The sequence below is a fragment of the Triticum dicoccoides genome, chromosome 7A, assembly GCF_002162155.2.
Source record: "Triticum dicoccoides isolate Atlit2015 ecotype Zavitan chromosome 7A, WEW_v2.0, whole genome shotgun sequence".
In the NCBI taxonomy this organism is placed as follows: Eukaryota; Viridiplantae; Streptophyta; class Magnoliopsida; order Poales; family Poaceae; genus Triticum; species Triticum dicoccoides.
In genome coordinates, this window is record NC_041392.1 from 4,297,767 (window position 1) to 4,321,681 (window position 23,915).

Consider the following 23,915-nt stretch of genomic DNA (forward strand, 5'->3'; position numbering starts at 1 on the left):
TCCCGTGTAAATAGTTTTTATTTCTTTTCTTTTCTTTGGGGGTCGATAGGACAAGACCATGATTACATTGTTGAAGTGGCTCTTATATGCATTATTGTTGATTTAACCCGGAGCCTATATTGCTTTGTCTTCTCCTGTTATTGAATGCTCGCAGATTCTAGCTTAGCCCAATGCACGTGCACTCTTATTATTATTCACATCGTTCGGTCGTGCAAGTGAAAGGCAATTATGATGAGATATGATGGACCAACTGAGATGAGAAAAGCTGGTATGAACTCGACCTCTTTTGTTTTTATAAATATGATGAGTTCATCGTTCTTGATTCAGCTTGTTATGAATAAACATGTTTGCAATAACAATTAGAGAGCATATTTGCTTGTGCCATGCTTGATTAGCTATGAGTTATAATGGTTTACCTTGCGTGCCAACGTGCTATAGAGATGGTTATGATGTGGTATGATGGGGTGGTATCCTCCTTTGAATGAAGTGATTTGACTTGGCACATGTTCACGCATGTAGTTGAAACAAATCAACATAGCCTTCATGATATTTATGTTCATGGTGGATTATATCCTACTCATGCTTGCATCCAATGTTTATTAATTTTAATGCATGTACATGGTTGTTGTCACTCTCTAGTTGGTCGCTTCCCAGTCTTTTGCTAGCCTTCACTTGTACTAAGCGGGAATACTGCTTATGCATCCAATCCCTTAAACCCCAAGTTATTACAGATGAGTCCACTATACCTTCCTATATGCAGTATCTACCTACCGTTTCAAGTAAATTTGTATGTGCCAAACTCTAAACCTTCAAATAAACATTCTGTTTTGTATGCTCGAATAGCTCATGTATCAACCAAGGCTGCCCTTATCTTCCATGTTAGGCGGGTTATTCTCAATAGGAGTGGACTCCGCTCCTCACTCACGAGAAAATGGCTGGTCACCGGGATGCCCAGTCCTATGCTTTATGCAAACTAAATCAAAATTAATTGCAAACAAAACTCCCCCTGGGACCTGATGTTTGTTGGAGGCGCTCTTTGTTTCGAGCAAGCCATGGATTGATGCTTGTTGGTGGAGGGGGAGTATAAACTTTACCATTCTGTTTGGGAACCGCCTATATTGTGTGTAGCATGGAAGATATCGCCATCTCTTAGTTGTTACATTGACAATGAAAGTATACCGCTCAAAATATTATTTATCTCTATTTCAAAACCGAGCTCTGGCACCTCTAAAAATCCCTACTTCCCTCTGCGAAGGGCCTATCTATTTACTTTTATGTTGAGTCATCACCCTCTTATTAAAGAGCACTAGCTGGAGAGCACAGTTGTCATTGGCATTCATCACTATTAATCTATATTGGGTGTGACTATAATTGGATCTCTTTTACCATGAATTACAATGTCTAGTTAGTCCTTGATCTTTAAAGGTGCTCTGCATTTATGTTTTGCGGTCTCAGAAAGGGCTAGCGAGATACCATCTTGTTATATCATATTATGATTGTTTTGAGAAAGTGTTGTCATCCGAGATTTATTATTATGGCTCACTAGTTGATTATGTTATTGATATGAGTAATTATGAGACCTGAGAATTATTGCAAATGTGGTTAGTTATAATCTTTGCTGAAAACATGAATGCTGGCTTGATATATTTACAACAACAAGAGCAAACAGAGTTTGTAAAAGTTTTTCTTTATTTCTTTCAGTTTGTCAACTGAATTGCTTGAGGACAAGCAAGGGTTTAAGCTTGGGGGAGTTGATACGTCTCCGTCGTATCTACTTTTCCAAACACTTTTGCCCTTGTTTTGGACTCTAATTTGTATGATTTGAATGTAACTAACCCGGACTGACGCTATTTTCAGCAGAATTGCCATGATGTTGTTTTATGTGCAGAAAACAAAAGTTCTCGGAATAACCTGAAACTCCATGGAATACCTTATAATAAATAATAAAAAATCCTCGCCAAAGATGAAGACCAGGGGGCCCACACCCTGTCCACGAGGGTGGGGGTGCCCCCCCTAGGGCGCGCCTCCCTACCTCGTGGGCCCCCTGGAGACCTTCCGACACTAACTCCAACTCTATATATTGGCTTTCGGGGAGAAAAAAATAAAGCAGAAGAAATCATCGTGTTTTACGATACGGAGCCGCCGCCAAGCCCTAAAACCTCTCGGGGGGCTGATCTGGAGTCCGTTTGGGGCTCCGAAGAGGGGAATTCGTCGCCGTCGTCATCATCAACCATCCTCCATCACCAATTTCATGATGCTCACCGCCGTGCGTGAGTAATTCCATCATAGGCTTGCTGGACGGTGATGGGTTGGATGAGATTTACCATGTAATCTAGTTAGTTTTGTTAGGGTTTGATCCCTAGTATCCATTATGTTCTGAGATTGATGTTGCTATGACTTTGCTATGCTTAATGCTTGTCACTAGGGCCCGAGTGCCATGATTTCTGATCTGAACCTATTATGTTTTCATGAATATATGTGAGTTCTTGATCCTATCTTGCAAGTCTATAGTCACCTACTATGTGTTATGATCCGGCAACCCCGAAGTGACAATAATCGGGCCCACTCCCGGTGATGACCGTAGTTTGAGGAGTTTATGTATTCACTATGTGCTAATGCATTGTTCCAGTTCTCTATTAAAAGGAGGCCTTAATATCCCTTAGTTTCCATTAGGACCCCGTTGCCACGGGAGGGTAGGACAAAAGATGCCATGCAAGTTCTTTTCCATAAGCACGTATGACTATATACGGAATACATGCCTACATTACATTGATGAATTGGAGTTAGTTCTGTGTCACCCTATGTTATGACTGTTACATGATGAACCGCATCCAGCATAATTATCCATCACTGATCCGATACCTACGAGCTTTCCATATACTGGTTTATGGTTATTTACTTTCCCGTTGTTACTGTTACAATCACTACAAAACACCAAAAATATTACTTTTGCTTCCGTTACTTTTGTTACCGTTACCACTACTATCATATTACTTTGCTACTAAACACTTCGCTGCAGATACTAAGTTTCCAGGTGTGGTTGAATTGACAACTCAGCTGCTAATACTTGAGAATATTCTTTGGCTCCCCTTGTGTCGAATCAATAAATTTGGGTTGAATACTCTACCCTCGAAAGCTGTTGCGATCCCCTATACTTCTGGGTTATCAATGGACATTGGCTTTCTCATGTTGAGTAACAACAGATTCTCTGGCAATTTCCCATCATTTCTAAAAAGATTGAGACAATTGAAGTTTCTATATCTATAACATAATAGTTTTTCCGGAAGGTTGCCATTGTGGATTGGAGAGTTGGCTGAATTAAGATTTCTAGGGCTAAACCATAATACATTTTCTGGAGAAATCCCACCTACCATCTACTAGCTGCCTATCTTTACTAGAGAACTTCTCTATCTTCGTGTGCAAACTCTTTCTGTTGCCATGAAAAAAGCTTGTCTTTAAAGCTTGTTTTCCTTCTACGTGTGCAAACTCTTTCTGTTGCTAGGTGTGAGGACTTGAGTAGCTATTTGACATACCATCATCATGAGGATTGTTATTTGCTATATTTTGCATGCTCACATATTTATTATATTTCAATTTCTTCAGCTGACTGGAGCTACACTTAATTACCAAAGGGGTCAAAGTCCTGGAACAAAAATTCAAAGCTAAGCAAATTTACTCTAGAAACCGCTTCATACCATTCACACAGAACGACTATTGCCATGAAAAAAAGGTTAAAGCCACTCGGGTATTTGGATGAGTGTGTTTGTGTTGTGTTGCTTATTTTCATGAGCCATCTGTTTGTTGGTCAATGAGAAAATGCAATTAGTCTGAACAAGGTACCGACCGACCCTTGACACATTACTTAATTTGATGCTGAAGCACCATAAAATTGGGGAAATACAACGACACATTGTTAAAACCATCCATTTATTTATGATCAATGAGAACATAATTTAGTCTCTACACACAACAAATTACAAATGGCACGGAAACAAGACCAACAGACAGCTATGTACAAAGTCATAGGAGCATTCTGGCTGGCACATTGTTTCTTGAATCTTTCGTTTACTTGCCTACCAATTTTCCTGCATGATCTTGGCCTGTTCAAATATGAACCTGCCTTCCTTGTACTTCTGGGACTCCTCGTAGGCTCTCTCATACTTCCACCCGAGCACCTCGCGGCAATCACGGCAATGGATGTCGGCGACCATGTGGAGCCCCGTCATGAGCTGCCTGTCCTCCTTGGCCCCTGTGGTGACGTTCATGACGTGGTAGGAGAGAAACGCGCGGCCATTCCTCCCCTACGACATCAGCCGAAAGAACAAAGGTACTAGTATTTATATCCTCCAAACATAAGCAAAATTGAGATAGACGGATCATAGCGTATCGAGGTCGTGACATCTGGAGCTGATATGGATAGATATCACACATCTGTGGTTGGTTGAGTGAAACTCCGCTATGTAAATATAGAAACACAAGGGCTAAACTTCATTCTCAGATTGTATTGTTGGACTTGGACCTCTCCACTGCAGTTGATGAATGAACCTATTTAAAGTGCCTAGTTGATACTACAACAGCAGCCAAAAGAGCAAAGGAGAGACAGTATCAGTAGTATGTATTTATCCTTCAAACACAATCAAAATTGAGATGGACAGGTCATAGCATATCGCGGTCTCAGCATCTGAATGGAGTTCATGTGACAGCCTCAGATGACTAACTGCTGGTACAGATAGATCACAGTATTTCTCTCTGGTTAACTGAAGGAAACTCCGCTATTTAAATGTAGAAACACAAATGCTAGCTAAAGTCAGCTTTTTTTAGGGTTAGCTAAAGTCAGCTACATAGACGTTTGTTCTCAGATTGTTGGACCTCTCCACCGCAGTTGATGAACGGACCTATTTAAAATTGCTAGTGGATACTATTACTGATTTTAGCTCGGAATCCCCAACCAGCCCTACATATATTACTGGTCCATCAGTTCCTATTTATTGATTAAGCTCTGCCTGTCCACTCTTGATCCCTAACACAGGCCCAAAGGCCAGAAGTCAGTAATGACCAAGGAAAAGCAAATAAATTATCCTTCCCTGGGTGAAGTTGTTCACCTGGAAGGCCTTGGAGATAGTATCATCATGGAGGCAGACGTGGTTCCGGCAATGGCGGCAACTGTACACCCGCGGCCCAACCAGTTCTGCCATCTCTCTGCTGCAACCAATCCGATTCACCAATTGAATTAGGAACCTAACAACCACACAATGATAGTTTTCAAGTACTACTATGTGGTGCTCCAGAGTAGTAGAATACATAAACCGGAATGACCAAACAATGACTAATAACCATTCCAAATTACAAATGTCATGGAAATAACACCGACAGACTGGTAGTTTTAAAAAGAAGAAAACATACATGGTTGGTTGAATCTCTATTCCATTTCTTACCTATTCTTCTGCACGATCTTGTCCTTTTCAAATATGAACTTGCCTTCCTTGTACTTTTGGGATTCCTCGTAGGCTCTCTCGTACTTCCATCCGAGCACCTCTCGTACTTTCGGGAGTTGCATAATCTCATAGTCATAGGAACATGTATAAGTTATGGAGACAGCAATAACAATAAACTAAATGATCATAGTGCTAAGCTAACGGATGGGTCAAGTCAATCACATCATTCTCTAATAATGTGATACCGTTTATCAAATGACAACTCTTTGTCCATGGCTAGGAAACTTAACCATCTTTGATTAACGAGCTAGTCAAGTAGAGACATACTAGTGACACTCAGTTTGTCTATGTATTCACACATGTACTAAGTTTCCGGTTAATACAATTCTAGCATGAATAATAAACATTTATCATGATATAAGAAAATATAAATAACAACTTTATTATTGTCTCTAGGGCATATTTCCTTCACTATCAACATACAATTGATCCACACGCGCGCTCATATGATGGGCACCAAAGTACAGCAACATAGCCACAAGCAAATTAAACCAATCACAACAATTCACGAATTACCAATAGGAAAACAAAAATCTACTCAAGCATCATAGGATGTGAACATATCATTGGATAATAATATGGAGCATAAAGCATCATGTTCAAGTAGAGGATACAGCGAGTTGCGGTAGAGTGGATCGCTGTAGATAGATGGGGGAAGGTAATGAAGATGTTGGTGAAGATGACGGAGTTGTTGGAGTAGATCGTTGTCACACGATGATTGCTCTGGCGGCGTTCCGGCGCCACCGAGAGAGAGAGGGGGAGAGAGCCCCCCTCCTTCTTCTTCTTCCATGGCCTCCCCCCTAGATGGGAGGAGAGTTCCCCCTCTGGTCCATGGTTGCCATGGCGGCAGAGGGGCGGGAGCCCCTCCGAGATTGGATCTCTCCCTCTGTTCTCTTCTGTTTCGCGTTCCTGATTTCTGGCCAAAAATCATTTCTTATATTCCTGGAGATCCGTAACTCCGATTTGCGCTGGAATTTTAACACGGATCTTTTTTCCGGATATAAGCTTCCTTGCGCCCGAAGTAGAGCAGGAACCACCTTACGAGGTGGCCACCACCCACCACCACGCGCATGGCTAGGCTGTGCCTTGGTGTCTTGTGGGGGCTATGGGCCTCCTTTTGCGTTGATTCCACCGCCAAAAAATCACATATATTCCAAAATAATTCTCCGTAAAAGTTTAGCATTTGGACTTCGTTTGATATGGTTATTCTCCGAAACAAAAAACATGCAAAAACAGAAACTGGCAGTGGGCACTGGATTAATATGTTAGTCCTAAAAAATGATATAAAATGTTGTCAAAAGTATGTGAAAGTTGTATAATATTAACATGGAACAATAAAAAATTTATAGATACAACGGAGATGTATCATACACCTACACATGATCTAAAAAAAATCAACAATCGTCTTGTAAACATTTTCCTTATGTATGACCTTTCACATGTGTCTAAGCATTCTACTTAGCATAGATATAAGATCATACTTTTAGTGTCCATTTTTGGAAGTTCAAAATAATACTCCCTCTGTTCTTTGATATTAGGCGTATAGTTTTTTGCACTAATATTAACACATGGGTTGGGAGGGAAAATTTTGTTGGTTTTGCACGTAAAAGCTCCTGGTGCAAACATGTGAGACTAAGAGAAAAATAGTGAAATTAGGATCCTCTTTATCCCGGGCAGTTTACTTCCTTATTTAGCCTAACAAATCCCACAATATCCTCTCTGATTACTCTCCTCTGATCGCAACCTATCCCTCGTCCCCACACATTTTCCCACGAGCGACATGGAGCGCGTAGCTTTTTACTCTCTCCCGCGCGGCATAAATGTAAAAGCCTCGGCCAAATTCAAAATTTCTCAAGATTCTGCTCACGGAAAATTTTCACATGAGGGAATGGCAATGGCGCCATTGAGCGAAAATTTAATTTTCAAATTGGAGAAGACGGGGCTATATATCATCCTTTCCCCACCTCGCCATCTCATCACAATCGCCATCCCTATCCCCCACTCGCCATCTCTATCCCCCACTCGTCATCTCTCTCTTCTGGTTGCCATCTCCAATGGCTAGTCGCCTCTCCGAGTGGATCAACTGGGATGACCTTGGCAATGAGTCGAGAAGGATGCGGCCGAGTTGAACTACTACTACGAGTGGGTCGTACCCGATCAATATATGTCCAATTTGGTTCATTCATTCTGGCATCCGTTCTGCAATCCCTAGCTTATTGTGTTATGGTGTTGTCATAGATGAAGACCTGACAGAGAGTACCGATCGGCGTCGGGGAGGAAGACTTGCCCAGCAGGTGGAGTAAGGGGTCTGAGTGTGGCACTTGGATGAGGAAACATTGGTCGATTGGGACTTGACGAGAAGGCGCTGGCCGATTAAGACTTGCTCAGTGTGTACGTTCAATGGTTAACCGAGCAATGGCGCGGGAAAACGGTCGTGTCGTGCTGATTCTCCATGTGAATAAACAAAGAGAGGCGGCCAGATCGGTTCACACGAGCGAATGAATAAAAGGACCGAACAAGATTTCTTTCCTCTAAAGGTAAGGGTCGCCCGGATATGCACTTATACGTTTAATTTTCTATTTCCTAATTAACCTACAACGTATGCACAACACACACAAGATGGGGCTGTGACATACAATATGTTTTGATTGTACGTTGTATAAGGGTAAAAGTGTTAAGATGAATACACCTTATAATCTGAATTTTTTTTACAAAAAACTATACACCCTACATTTATGGATGAAGATAGTAGTGCTTACTTATTTATATTCAACTTTTTTACTTATTATGACTCTATTAATCATAATAATGTTTTAACTAGTATAATATTTCTATAATTCTTAGAAATATAAAGCACATAAATATGTCAATGGATATTAGTTATTCATCTTAAAGTAAAATCATGTTTTGCCACAAATGTTATGTTACTTTCTTTGTAAGATTTCATTTGAGACATTGCCAATAAAAGTTTTCGTTCATGAATCTCTCTTAGGTAGAAAATTAATAAAGACAAAATGCACATTACTTCATAGATTATTGTGGTGAATTAGATCATTTGTTGTGTGTTTATATGTTTTCATGTCCAGATTATTATTTTTGAATATCCTGATAGAACACTCTAGAGCATACATATCCACAAAAGAAGTCCCAATAAAGGTTCAATATAGTATATGAATATATATGTAGATAAATACAAATAATAGTACAGGAGATGTGTACAAGTGTCCTCCAATAGTTAGAATTGCTCATAATTACTCCGTTCCTAAATATTTGTCTTTTTGGAGATTTCAAATGGTTACCACATACAGATGTATATAAACATATTGTAGAGTGTAAATTCACTCATTTTGCTCCGTATATAGTCACTTGTTAAAATCTCTAGAAAAACTAATATTTAAAAATAGAGGGAGTATTATTTTACTCCCTCAAATCCACCTTAATTGTCGTTAAATTGTACTAAATCAGTGACTATTAAGATGATCGGAGGGACTACTAAATTTTAGGGTTCAAGCATTGGTTTACTCAAATATTTGGTTTGCATTGTGTACCGAAATAGAATCATCTGGTGCCAGCCATTTCAAATTGGCTCAAGAATTTAATGATGACTATTGCGACCCTAGGGTGTCGGTCCTTAGAGGCACGTGCATGAAAAGTTGTCGACAGTTAACAACAAAGTAAAGCCGGCTCTGGCAGGGGAGCGGGAACAACATGTTAATGGCTCGTTCTGGTGGTGACAAATGGTGTAGACTCGGTGTAATATATATTATTCTTAGGATCTGGGCCGTTTTTTGCAACAACAAAGAAAGAAATAGAATAATTTTTTGTCACGACTGCAAGGCAACATGTCGCTCTTCTTTTTTGCGAGAAAAAGTTCCAATCTATTCATCCTCAATCATGGTAGTACAATGAACACTAGAAATAATAAAATTTAAATCCAGATCCATAAACCACCTAGCGACAACTACAAGCACTGAAGCAAGCCGAAAGGGCGACGCTGTCATCGCCTCTCCATCACCGGAGCCGGGCAAACCTTGTCGTAGTAGACAGTCAGGAAGTCGTCGTGCTAAGGCCCCATAGAACCAACGCATCAGAACAGCAACCGCCGCCGATGAAGAGTGTAGATCCGAAGGATCCAACCTGAAGACATAGGAACACGGACGAACGACGAACAGATCCGAGCAAATCCACCAAAGACAGATCGCCGGAGACACACCTCCACACGCCCACCGACGATGCTAGACGCATCACCGGAACAGGGGCTAGGCGGGGAGACCTTTATTCTATCTTCAGGGAGTCGCCGCCGTCTCGCATTGCTAAGTAGGACACAAATTCTAACAAAACTCGAAAGAAATATCTAAAAACGGAGCCCTCCCACCGGCAACATGCTGCTCTACTCGGCCTGTGCGGCGGTGCTGGGATTGCGAGCTCCCCCTAGTCAGTCATGTGTGGTCTCATGTGTCGTGGATGATTGAGTTTTCTTGTATTTTAAGTAGTAGAAAGTTGTCACGATAAAAAAGAAGTAGTACTAGTTAATTGGAGCACTTGTTTTCAGACAAGTGAGCAAAGTTTCAAGGAAACTTAGTGGGCTGCTGCAGCTTCATCTCTGAAGAATAAAATTGTGTCCTTTTAGGTTGGATTTGCAATGCCATCTCTGAAGTATTACTTGAAAACCAGTTCTGAACTTCTCTGTTCATTATAACGAATAACTGCAAATTTAGCACATACCGACGCCAGAGAGGGAGCAGCTGCGCCACGGGGTGGATATCTTGGTTAGCTGCTCGGCGCCGCGCTGCGGCAGAAAGGGGGGCAACGGTGGGTTGATCGCCGAGCATTCCAACCATTTTCTATCTTAATGTCTGACCTAATTTCGTCACTAACTGTACACTGGACAGGCACACATTCAGTCAACAACTTTTACTGGCTTGCAAACAAGCAAGATATCAACCATGCCATTTTATGTCATGCAGTGGGCTAACTTGTTGCAGAATGTAGGTAATATTTTGACTTGTAAGGACACACAATGGATGCCTAATTACTCTTCTCGTATAACAGAATGCCAATTCTTCAGAGAAGTTGCAACCAAAGCCATTTTCCCTTTCTTGTGGTAAGGAAACGCGAGTGCTTTCTTTCACGCTTCTCACATCTTTGTGAGTGACCGTCCAGCGGTCCAGAGGCCATGCCTAAGCCTGAGATATGTTGCCATTCAGTTTACAGAAAGAAGAGTATAGCAGCTATACTAAGCCTGCAAGGATTCAGTTAATTACTGTCAAGCACTACGTTATACGGATACTTGGATATGTATCGGATATGCGATATGGGGATACACCCGATACGCCAATTTTCTGAAAACATAGATACGGCGATACGTTTATATATATATACTACATATATTAATTATTAAAAATATTGACAACAAAATAGAGCTTCTATGTCAAAGCATGCCTCAATACGATTATTCCCTTTGTTTTCTTGCACTTGGTCCACTTTCATTAACTGACAGTGGGATTTTCCCAGATTTATTGTTCCAATCAGTGCATCGACTCTCTCTTGCTCGCCTTTCAATTGAACAAAAATATTGTTTTGGCATGAACTGACGCCCATGTTGGGTATCTTCAAAAGGTGCGCCTTTACTATTGAGGAGATTTAACATTGAACGAGGTGTTTCAGGTATTCAAAAAGTATCGCAGAATTATCCTAGAAGTATCAAACAATATTTTCTTTTTTAAAATCAAAAAATCGAGTGATACTTATGGGATACGTATCGGGTCGTATCGGGGCAGTATCCGGCTGGATACGCGCGCTTTCTGAAGTATCCGCGCAACGTAGGTCAAGCATGGATCCGTGTTGATTGCAGTTACCAAGGAGAGCACAAGATTTAGTGACCATGGAAATACCCTCCCATTATATGACTGGCTGAAATACAACAGCTGGGCAAGAGACGCTACTCGCTGATTGACATCGTATCAGGTTTGGGCCAAGTCCATAGAAGATCTTAATCATAATGTGAGTATTGCAGAAACTATATATCACACGCAGTAAAGACTAAAGAGCAACCAGAAAGGATGACTAATTAATTAATTCACCCGACAATTCACTAAATTTTGGGCTGAACAGAATGAAGAAAGTTAGCATCTGCAAATGCAGTGTCCAAAGAGAAACAGAAGGTCAAGGAACAGGGCGGAGGAGTTGGAGAAGCACAGCCATCATGACCCATGCCATGCCGTATCCTTAACAGAATCTCTTCATAGGTTTTTGTTGGCAAAATCTATTCATAAGTGGTATTGAAAAAAAATCTCATCATAAAACACAATCGTTACAATTACTAAGCCAAGGAATATGAAAGTATTGGAAACGGCATTCTACTAAAATAATTTTCAAAAAAAATAAAAACACTCATAAATTTTTTTTTTTGTGAACTTTCCACAAATATTAACAGATTTTAAAAATATTCACGAATTTAAACAATGTACTTAATTTAAAACTTTTTCACGAATATCAGAAAAGTATTCATGGATTCTATGAAATGTTCACAAGTTTTATACTTTTTCATGCTTTTTCAGAAATGGTCCCAAGTTTTGAACAATGTTTGCGGACTAAAAATGTTCACGGATATGAAAAACCATCACAGATTGTTAAAACATGTTGACAATTTTGAAGAAAACATTTATTAATTTGAAAAAAGGTTCAATAATTTAAGTTATTATTACTGAACTTTTAAAAATAATATTAATTCTGAATATATTTGCTAATTAGAAAAACAAAAAAACAAATATAAAACTGAACATGAAAAAAGTGGAGGATTTTTTTTAAAATTGATTGAAACCTTCCACAAACTGGAAGGACTGGACAACATGGCCAACCCAATAACATCCAATGGGGTCCACATTTGCTCGACTGCCTTTGTGCTATGCACGAATGTTCATTCCCATAATAACCCTTGAGAGAAAAAGAAAAAAATTAATTCCAAAACCAAAGAAGGGCGCGGCAAAGCGTGTGTTAACATCTAGTGAATAAAAAAAAAGCCACTCAGGATGGCTTCCTTGGCGCACGGCAGGAAGAGAGGCGTGACTTTGTCTCGATGGCGGCAAGGCGTAGCCACCGCCTACCTCAAGTGTAAAAATGTGTGTACATTTTAAAAAACGATCATGTAGTGTAAAAAAAATTGTTTGTGCAAGTTAAAAAAATGTTTTGCACTGTTCGGAAAATTGTAACATTTAAAAATGTTCATACATTTTACAAGTTCTGTTTATGATGTTTCAAAAAAAATGTTCGTCATGTGTTGAAAACTGTTCAACGTGTATTTAACAACCTGTTCAACTTGTATTTAAAAAAAGTACATCGTGTATCTTTAAAAAATGTTCAACGTGCATCTAAAAAATGTTTCACATGCAAAAATGTTTAAATGTATTAAAAAAATTATACCCCACACCTCAATATGAACTTCTAGGTTCACAAAAATTCTAAAAACTTGTCAAAAATTATACCCCATGGTTTTATTTTTTTTAATTCTTTAACACAAATTCATAATTTTGGTTTTCCTTCACAGAAATTTATTTTTGAATCTCTTGTTTTTTAACTCAAAAAATTCAGCTTGATTTAAAATTCAGGCGCTGCCCAAAACAGTGTTGTGCGCCCAATAACGCCCAGTATATAGTCCAATAACGTGTACTAGGTTAAAATTGAACCCTAGCACCAGGCAGGCCCAGGCGGCACGTGCCGAGCAGCCGCGGTGCAAACTCTCTGTTTCCGCACCGGACCGATGGCGGCGCAGCGAGTGGAGCGACGGCATCTCCCACCGACCACCTGCGTCGCGGGGTGGGGCAGCGGGCGGTGAGCAGGTTCGCCGCAAAGCTTTGTTTCCGGGCAGGAGCGGCGTCGGAGCTTGCCGGAAACAAAACTCTGTTTCCGTGAAGCGTCGTCTACTTGCGGTGGCGACTCCGTGAGGCCTCCGGTTTGCTCCCGAGCTCCTCGATCCAAAAACTCCCAACTCTGAAACTTAGGAATGCTGAATGGTGAATGGGTTGAAAGATTTTCGGTGTGGTCGCAGCAGGTTTGTCATGTCGACGTTCGCCGGTGTATCCGTCCTTGACAAGGACACAAGCTCCTGCGTAACGTCGGGCGTGTGGTCAAGGGCTGGCGCGAGCAGCGTGTACCACCTGCTGGTGGTCAAGGGCTACTCTGGCATCAAAAAAGAGTTGCCCAATGGCGAGAGCTGGTGCACTGAATTGTTCAGGGTGGGAGGCCATGAGTAAAGCAAAATCCACGTCGAAAATCCTAAACCTACGAAAGGCTCTACGTAGCTGCTACGTAAACTTCCATTTAATCCTCTTCTTTAATTCAATCAAATAGCTTCATGTCAGATCAGTTCGTAATCTTATGCAAACCATTACGTGGATGTAACACTGCTCAATCCACGTAGGCACAAACAAGACCATGTCAGCTTCGAGAAAGTAGGAGCTGACGAATGGACCCTTCCCGCCGTATGGGCCTCTCAACTGACGACAACCCAACCCATCGCGGCCTACCCGGTTATGTAGTCTGTCTCCCCCAATCGATCGCTGCCGCATTCTGCATTGCTTCCTCCGTCCACTCCACTCCACGGCCGGCCGCTCACCTCACGAACCTCCGCCTCCAGCGCCCGCCGGATGGAGGAAGGGATCGGGTGGCTAGCGCAGGCCATCCTCGCAAGCCCCCTGATCGACAAGCATGATCCCTGGGTTAGCGAAGCCGGGCTCGCAGAGGAGATCGACGGGCTCAAGTCTGAAATCAAGGGAGTCCACATGGTGGTCTCTGCTGTGAAGGGCAGGGCGCTCGGGAACGAGGCACTGGCTGGATCTCTTGTTCATCTCAAGGAGGTGCTCTATGACGCCCGAAACCTAGTCAACGACCTCGACCACTACAGGCTCCAACAAGGTACGTACCACAGACTCACTTCTCGCTAGCTAGTTGTGATTTTGCATTGCAAAATACTACTGTACTACTGCAGTTGTGATCTATATATATCCGAGCTTCCTTCTTCAGGTGGTGAGTGTATAATATAAATAGCAGATGCACATGCCGCTACGGAATCTAGTTTAATTCGTTGATGTTTTCAGTCAGCTTGTACGCGCGATTTAGCGCGCGCCTTGCTGAAATCTTTCATCTTCTGTTTAGTTTCTTTCCCATGTGAAAAAAGGAGAAAAAATAAACCCTGCCCGGGCTTGTGAAGCCTGGGAGTCTTGTTCTTGGCACTGAACCTGCAACTTTTGGCATGGTTTGTTCCCTAAATGTAAAATTTTAGTTGATGTTCTTCCTGTTCATCTAAAAGTTGAAGGTTTGGACGATGGTCATACGGGACCATGCTAACAGTAATACTTGTCTTACTTTTTAGGCAAGCCCGCTTCGATCGAGCCAACAAGTAGCAGCCATGGCAAGAGGCTACGGTCCAAGGCGTGGGACCATTTCGTCGTGACAAGAGATGGTAATGATAACCCTGTGCACGCAGAATGTAAATACTGTCACGCGATAGTACAATGTAAGACCAAATACGGGACAGGAGTTTTGTCAAGGCATGTCAAAAGTGCTAGCTGTATGGAAATAACCCGAGCCCTACCAAGTCACCAACCACAAGACTCTTCCGCAAGGTACGTTTTACGGACCCAAGAACAACGTGCATTTCCTTATGAACTACTCTACATGAACAATCCATGCCTTTTTACATCTTCGCCCTGGCACACTTTATTTTGGAGTTGTACTTTTCTTAGATGCAAAGTGGAATTCCCGCATCACAATCCCTACTTTGCGTACTTATCTATCATTCAATGGATCATCCAAATATATTTTTTTGGCCCAACCACCAACTTTTCATCCAAATTATATCAATCTCTAAATTTTGTCTTTTAGGAAACAATATAATTACTTAATAAAGCCAGAAATCTATGCATTTCTGCATCCATCTATATCCCTTCTTGTTCTGTTAATTCATTTACATGATCTGCTTAACAACCCTTTCGTTCTTCTTGTAGCATAAGCAATGCTACTGGAGATGCTATGCCGGTTTCAGTTTGTAATTCATCCAGCAGAAAAAGGATGAGAATCGGTCATGAGTCAACACAAGTCACCACGGATAACACAAACCTCTTGAACAAGGACGGATTTTCGAGCAGGTTACGAGAATTAATTAATCAGTTGCAAGGCATCCAAGGGGATGTGAGAGGAGTTATAAATATACCCGTGCTAGATTCTGTTGCAACTTCAAATCACCGATGGAGTACAACCTATGATACATGCCGAAGAACATCGAGTCTTCATCAAAGGAAAATGTACGGGAGATCTGCAGAGAAGAAATTTATTATCAAGTTGATAAGCGAACACAAATCAGCTGGTGGTGTCACTGTTCTGCCTATTCTAGGCATCGGAGGAATTGGGAAGACAGCTCTCGCTCAACTTGTATACAATGAGCCAGCAGTGGAAAATCAATTTGACCACAAGATATGGATTTGGGTGTCTAACAACTTTGATGAAGTGAGGCTCACAAGGGAGATGTTAGATTTTGTGTCACAGGAAACACATGGAGGGCTTTGCAACCTTGCCAAGCTTCAGGAGATCTTGAAGGGTAATATCAAGTCAAAGAGGATTCTACTTATTTTAGATGATGTTTGGGATGACAAAAATGACTGCCAATGGGACCAGCTGTTGGCTCCTTTTAAGTCTGACAATGCAAACAACAATTTGATACTAATGACAACTAGAAAACCATCTGTTGCGAAAAGGAGAGGAACGGCTGAACCAATTAAGTTAGGTGCGTTGGAAAAAGATGATTTCTGGTTATTGTTTAAAGCACATGCATTTGGTGATGAGAACTACGAAGAGCAAGAAAGTCTAAGTGGCATAGGACAAAAAATAGCACAAAAGTTAAAAGGAAACCCATTAGCGGCACAAACTGCAGGAGCACTATTAAGAGAGCATCTCACCGTTGAACATTGGACTAACGGTCTGAAGAATGAAGATTGGAAATCCCTGCACCTCAGTAGTGGCATTATGTCATCTTTGAAGCTTTGCTATGACGAGCTGCCCTTCCCTTTACAGCAGTGCTTCTCATATTGTTCTATATTCCCATATGGTTATCAGTTTCCCGCCGAGGAGTTAGTCTGTATGTGGATTTCACACGGATTTGTGAAGCTAGACGATTCAAGTGCGAGTTTAAAGGATACGGGATGGTACTATCTAACTGACTTGGTGAACCTGGGTTTCTTTGAGCAAGTCATCTCTTCGGTCAGACAAACTTCCTATTCCATTAGTGGTCTCATGCATGAGTTTGCAAGGGTTGTTTCAAGAAGGGAGTGTGCAACAATAGATGGTATATATTGCAATGAAATATTGCCAACCGTACACCATCTGTCAATACTGACTGATTCAGTATATTCCATGGATGATCAGATGAGCAACATACCTTGTGCCAAGATGTTTGAAGAAAAATTGAGAAGTTCGTTTACATCAGTGACAAAATTGAGGTCATTGGTGTTAATTGGGCAATATGACTCTTTCTTCTTCAAAGCCTTCCAAGAAGTATTCCAAAAGGAACATCATTTGCGAGTGCTGCATTTGTCTGCAACATCTGCTGATTTTCATTCCTTCTTGTGTAGTAGGGTAAATCATGGACATCTCCAGTATTTGAAACTTCAGGACAGTCATGTTGAGTTGGAATCCTCGCCTCAGGTTTCGAGCAAGTTTTTCAATCGAGTGTTAGATGGTCAGCTTACCTCTTTACAAACAATTCATCTAGAGAACTGTGGAGAATGCTGGATAGTTCCATCATTGAAAAGGCTTCCGCCTCTTACAAGATTATTTTTGAGAAATATGCAGAAAGTAAGAGAAGTATCGTTTCCGTCATTGGAGGAGCTAGTTTTAGTTGAAATGTCAGAGTTGGAGAGTTGTGTCTGCACTTCTCTGGGAGATATGAACTCTAGTTTAAGGGTATTGGATATCCGAAATTGCCACGCACTCAAGATGTTTGATTTGCTTGAGAAACACCATAGCTTCAAAATGAAGAAGGGTTCATGGTTGCCCAATCTTAGGAAGTTCATTGTTTGCGATTGTCCTCACTTGGAAGTAGTGATCCCTCTTCGGCCTTCAGCCACATTTTCTGAACTTTTAATCAGCAGAGTTTCAACATCTCTGACGATGGACAAATTTTACATGGAAACATTCGAAATTAGGCCAAACAGTCTTTTGGGTGAGTCATTTGGTGAGATGAGACTGGATGAAAAAATCTTGGCATTCCATAATCTGAGGGACCTCAAATGCTTGGAAATAAATTCATGCTGGAATCTGACGTCTATTTCACTAATAAGTTTTCATCAGCTCGTATCTTTAGAGAGTTTGACAATAGGGCACTGCACAAAACTCTTTTCTTCAGATGTTGTGTCAGCGCACACCCATGAAGACATGATAGCTGCAGATTATATAGCCCTACCATGTCTTGAAAGTCTCAGTATTTTTTCATGTGGAATAACAGGGAAGTGGCTATCTCTGATGCTTCGACATGCGCCGGCAGTGAAGAAATTGATGTTAAATGGATGTCCAAAGTTGACACAGTTACGGATTGAAGAGGAAGAAAACGGCCAGTCGAATCTCAACCCAGCCTCGGAGGCTTCATCATCAGGATATCAAAATGGTTTGTCAGCAAGCTCAGATCCAGACGGTTTGTGGTGCATCCCGTCGAATCTCACCACTTCTCTCAAAACTATAAATATTGAAAGATGCCCTCATCTAATATTTGACGTCGCCAGATTTACCTCCCTCGAGGAACTACAAATACTCGGGGGATGCCCCAAGATGCTCTCGTCTTTGGTGCACGGAAGACTGCTCCTACCGCAATCACTTGAACAAATTTTAATATATGAGTATCCTCAAGAAACCATTCAGCTGTGCTTTCTGAATAACCGCACGTGCCTCAAAAAGATACAATTATTTTATAGCTCAGCTTTGAATTCTCTAATGCTGCACTCCTGTACATCGTTGGAAGACTTGACAATTAGAGAATGCAAATCACTCACTGCATTACATGGCATGGAATCGCTCAGGACTCTCAGGGCTTTGGCACTATATTCGAACTCAAGTTTGGAGCTTCTACAGCTGAAACCCTTGACACTGCTAGAAGATCTTGACATTGTACACTGTACTTCACTCGTCCCACCAGAGGGCTTGCAATCCCTCATGAACCTCCGGCATTTCGAAGTAGTCGGATCCCTGACAGGGTTTGGAGAGAGTTATGATGGGATCATTTTCCCTAGACTGGAAAGTCTTACTATCGATATTTTGTCTCGCCTTACCACGCCATTCTGCAAGGGCCTCACCAGCCTCCAACGACTAGAGCTATATGATTTGAAAGAAGCAAGATTAACAGATGAGCAAGAGAAGGCACTTCTGCTCCATAGGTCCCTGCAGGATCTCCATTTTCTCAACTGTGATGACCTTGTACATCTTCCGGTGAGGCTGCACAGCCTTCCTTCCCTCAAGAGGATAAAGATCGGATGGTGTCCACGCATCTCAGAGCTACCCAAGGAGGGCCTCCCACCTTCGCTGGAGAAACTTGTTATAGTATGTTGTGATGATCTGGAAGATCTTCCTGCGGGGCTGCACAGCCTTCCTTCCCTCAAGAAACTGAAGATCGACTGTTGTAAGGGACTCTCACGGCTGCCCAAGGAGGGCCTCCCACCCTCGCTGGAACAGCTGGTGATCGAAGACTGCAGCAACAAGCTCTCAAAACAATGCAGATTGCTAGCAACAAGCAAGCTAAAGGTCAAGATTGATGAGCCCTTTTTGGGATGATTACCTGCTGTCTTGCTGCTGTGCTAAGGTAGGTGCACTTCTTAGTTTCTACCATACTATATTGGTGTCTGTCAACAGAAGATGATGAACACCTTTTCCATTTTAATTGACGTATTGCACATATGGTCTGCAGCTACAGTAATGCACCTGGGAGATCAGATCACCAGCTCCAGTTTGGTGGATTGGAGACGTCTGACGCTATGCTGAAGAAAAGAAAAGAAAAGAGGACCGTTATGCAGCTACTTCAATTTTTTTCTTTTCATCCATCAAGCAGGACTGCACTCACATATGGCACAGAACTAATCCGATTTATGCAAACACCAAAAGTGAACATTTTCCTGCATGTCCCTTGCCTACATTCGTTGAGGAAGGCAGATCGTAAAACGGAAATCAACAGTGTAAATCAAATGTGTCCTGTTCCTTTGTGCTGTAATTATTCAAGGAAAAGACAGAGGAAAGATATGGCTTCTGATGTGGTTTAAATCAATGTGCTTTCCTAGATCTCTGTCGTTAGTCAGAGAGGCTATACTAGTATATCTTGTACGAATATAGAATGGCATCATAGCTGTATTTTGGCCCAACTTCTACCATGCCCTGCAAAAATCATGGAAGGAGCATGTTGCGTACTCGCATTTCAAAAGTTTTTATTAACTTAGTTAATTTGAATTCCTTTTGTTTATTAAGTTTTTGTAAGGGAAACTTGCTAAGCTTGGATGAATTTCCTGTGGGGAAAATTTGATTTTATATAACTAACTTCTCGTGCCAACTAATTTTATAAGCCTATCTTCGACCATGAATTTGACAAATAAAATATGAGTCATATAACAAAAAATTGTACTAACGGAAGTTTTTTTTCGAATTGAAAAGCCGAGGCCCACCTAAGATAGTACCATTGTACATGCCCTAAGAAAGAAAGGAACGAAGCATACCTGCTCGCTCTCCTGAGGCATCACCGAGGGCAACCAATCCAGCGCGTGCAAGGCAGATGATTCACTGTATATTGATCATCGCACAGTACAAGTGTTTATATATACTGGTACACACACACGAATAGGTAGGTACTGTTACAACAGAAGAGAGGAGATGAGTTATTGCTCCGCTAGGGTTCCCACCCCCGCCGCCGCCGGCGACCTAGCCTCCCCACCGCCGCCGGCCGCCGGGCGCGCGCCTCCCGGCCCGCCCCGCTCCCCCCCCCCACTCCCCCCTCTCCTCCCCTCCGCTCCCGCGGCGCGCCCGTGCATGCCCGGGGGGACCCCCTGTGGCTGCGGCCCTCGGCCCCGCCTCCCTCCCCTCCGACCGCCGCCGGCGAGCTCTGTCGGGCAAAGCCCGGGGGGCACGACGACGGCGGGGCCCTCCTTCCCCGTCCGCTTGTGGGCGCCGGTGCGGGGCGGCTCCTTCGAGTGGTGGCGCTGGACGTCCGCGGGATCCAGTGGCGCGGCAGCGGTCTCGCGGGGCGGCGGGTTGGCCTGCTGGTGGCGGCGCTCCGGCGACCCTCGTTCTGCACGCGACGGGGCGGCTGCGGTGCTCCCGTCTCAGGAGGTGGCGCGCGACCGGTCTCTTGCCGGATCTGGCCGGATCTGGCTTTGGGGGTCGGCCGGCGGCGCCTGGCTCCGGTGGTGCGTGCCCGGCAGCTATGGCGCTTGGAGCTCGCCGGGCGACGCGGGTAGGGCAGCGGCCTGGCGTGGCCGCTGCTCCGGCTGTGTGCGACGGCATGGGTAGGTCTCGGTGGTGGCCTACCGGTGTCGTGGCGGCTTCACGGTGACTCGATGGATTTGCCCGCGGGAACGGTCGGCTTCTCCGGCGTCGGTTCGTCTGCATTCGGGCCGTCTCGACCTTCACCCCACCTCCTCGTCGCCCGGGCGCTACTCCCATCAATGGGCTGGTCCTCTCCCAGCTGCGGTCCACCGCTCGTCTCGCGTCCGATGCTGTAGGACCGAGCGCGTCTCGCGCACGATGCAGCAGGACCGAGCTCGTCTCGTGCACGGTGCAGCAGGACTGACCTCGTCCCCCTCTCGATGCTACAGGACCGAGCTCGTCCGCGCTTGGGGCAGCAGGATGGGTCGGTGGATGCCAGTTCTGGCCGACCTATTGGGTCTCGACGCTGGGGGTTGCCCAGGGGCGCGAAAGGTGGGACCTTTCCGCTCGTCGCTTTCGTTGGGGTGCGGAGGGTCTCGGGTGAGGTGGTGTCGAGGTCTTGGATGCTGGGGCGGCGGCCCTGATGGTGGTTGCGCGGTGCTCTTGGGCAGAGCCCGTGCCTTGGTGCTGCCTGGTCACCATGGTCGTGTGGGCGGCGTGTTTGCCGGGGTGTGGCATTCGGTGGCGGTGAATGTTGGCCGAGGTGAAAACCTGCTCTATCTTAGGACGGACCGGCGGCTGCGAAGATCGTTCCCTTCTTGAAGGCGTCGTCGCGGCTCTCATTGCCCGTCATGCGACTCTGGGGGAAACTCTGATCCTTGGATCGGGCGGTGGCGGCGCTCCGGCGTCGTATCCTTCCTGAAGGCGCCGCTTGGAGTGCATGGTTCGTCATATGTAGCTTCATCTCTTTGGGGCGGTAGTGCTAAGAGTGGTGTTGCTGCGCTCAGTGCCTATGTATCCTGTCTTGGGTGTGTGCGTGTGTTGTGGTGGCGTGGCGTTCACTCTGTGCATTCCAAAACCGAACCGAAAAACCATACCGAAAATAAACCGAACCGAACCGATTTTATGGTTTTTATGGTTTCTGGTTTCGGTATGGTATGAACTTTTCATACCGATTTGAACTTTGGTTTTTATGGTATATATCAAAAAACCGAACGGTTAACCGAATAAATCGAAGTAAAAAATAAATTTATATTTCTTGAGATGAACAACCATACAAGTTGTCATTTTTCTTGTACATGAGTCAAATTCACTAATAAGCATGTAAAATTTTCTTGTAACATAGTCAATTTTTCTCTTTTTAAAATGCTAAGCACGTCCATAACCATCAAGAGATGAATTAATGCATGCATATATACTTATATATATTAGTCATATACTATTTGTGTAAAATAGTATGTGTTTTGAGTCATAAATTTGCAAATTATTATTACGTCATTTTCAAATTCGCGTCAACTTTGGTTTTTATGGTATATACCGAAACCATACCGAAATAATTTGGTATATACCGAAACCGAACCGTATTTTAATTTCATACCGTATTTACCGAAGTATTAATACCGTACAAACCGAAAAACCGTATAAACCGAACCATGTAAACCGAATAAACCGAACGCACAGGGTGACGTGGCATGTGTTTATACTGGATGCTTGTAGTTTGGTGCTTTATATATAAAGCGTGGCGAAAGCCTTTTTCGGTACAACAGAAGAGAAGTGCGTGGTTACATGGGCGGACGCGACGTGCACAGGAGTGTGGGCGCCATAGGACTCGGGCTGGCCTGTTGCACACATGGACGAGGTTTCCACCCCCCCTCCCCCAGGCAGCTGAAGCATGGTGCTCTGCAACTTTGAGGCTGCAGTTGGAATCGACAAACACACTAGTAGGGAGCCCCTTCGTGAAGATATCGGTGAATTGTGATGTCATTGGGACATGCAAGGCATGCACCTCGCCGAGAGACACACTCACGGGCGAAGTCAGGTCAATCTCAAAGTGCTTGATTTGTCCGCTGATGCTCAACAAGGTTGCTCGACATGTACATGGCACTGATGTTGTCACAGTAGACAACGGTAGCTTATTATGGTGGGTGACGAAGCTCGGTGAGGGGTTGCCGCAACCAGCAAGCCTCGGCAATGGCATTGGCGATGCCTCTATACTCAGTCTCTGCGCTCGAGTAGGATACTGTGTTCTGGCGCTTCGACAACCAACTGACGAGGTTGGAGCTGAATTATGAATACCTACAGTTGCATATGGTGCCAAAAAATAGCAGTATGAGGAGTAGCATATGATGGTTGTGGGTAATTGGCCCAATAAAATGTAGTAGCATGGCCAATTTCCCGATTTGTTTGGATTAATATACTGCAAGTTAGTTGCAGGTGAATAAAAATGTGAAAAACTTTGTTGCATGCTATTGGAAGTTCTTACATGCGGTGTTTCAACTTGATTAACCCAACTCATCGTGTTGCTCATCGGCATATGGATTTGTGGGGTTGCCGATGCATGAAAGTTAGGATGCATATGTTCATGTTACGAAAATTTTAAGTTGGAGCATAGAGATTATTTTGCTTTGTAGATTGCAAACCCTAGATGACGAACTCTTCATAGCAAGAACGGGCTAGAGACCGTTCGAAGCTTCTTCCCCAGTGGAGTCGTAAAAAAGTTGTTGGGGAACATAGTAATTTCAAAAAAATTCCTACGCACACGCAAGATCATGGTGATGCATAGCAACGAGAGGGGAGAGTGTGTTCACGTACCCTCGTAGACCGAAAGCGGAAGCGTTAGCACAACGCGGTTGATGTAGTCGTACGTCTTCACGATCAGACCGATCAAGTACCAAACGCACGACACCTCCGAGTTCTGCACACGTTCAACTCGATGACGTCCCTTGAACTCCGATCCAGCCGAGCTTTGAGGGAGAGTTCCTCAGCACGACGGCGTGGTGACGATGATGATGTTGCTACCAACGCAGGGCTTCG

At 43.4% G+C, this 23,915-nt stretch overlaps 1 protein-coding gene and 1 pseudogene across 1 annotated transcript; one reads left to right on the forward strand and one right to left on the reverse strand.

Annotated features, from left to right (window-relative positions):
- Positions 1 to 4,073: 4,073 nt before the first annotated feature.
- Positions 4,074 to 5,195, reverse strand: LOC119328399 (protein yippee-like At4g27745). Its single transcript, XM_037601387.1, has 2 exons — positions 5,103 to 5,195; positions 4,074 to 4,301 (listed from the first exon to the last, which is right to left on the reverse strand). Exons 1-2 carry the CDS (start codon positions 5,193 to 5,195, stop codon positions 4,074 to 4,076), a joined length of 321 nt encoding a protein of 106 aa, XP_037457284.1.
- An 8,945-nt stretch (positions 5,196 to 14,140) lies between these two features.
- Positions 14,141 to 19,307, forward strand: LOC119331181 (annotated as a pseudogene).
- Positions 19,308 to 23,915: the final 4,608 nt, after the last annotated feature.

Excerpts from the sequence above, each read along its gene's own strand:
- LOC119328399 (XM_037601387.1), bottom strand. The coding sequence starts at position 5,195 with ATGGCAGAACTGGTTGGGCCGCGGGTGTACAGTTGCCGCCATTGCCGG. Across the intron at positions 4,302-5,102 it reads CTATCTCCAAGGCCTTCCAG|GGGAGGAATGGCCGCGCGTT; the intron begins GTGAACAACTTC and ends CTGATGTCGTAG.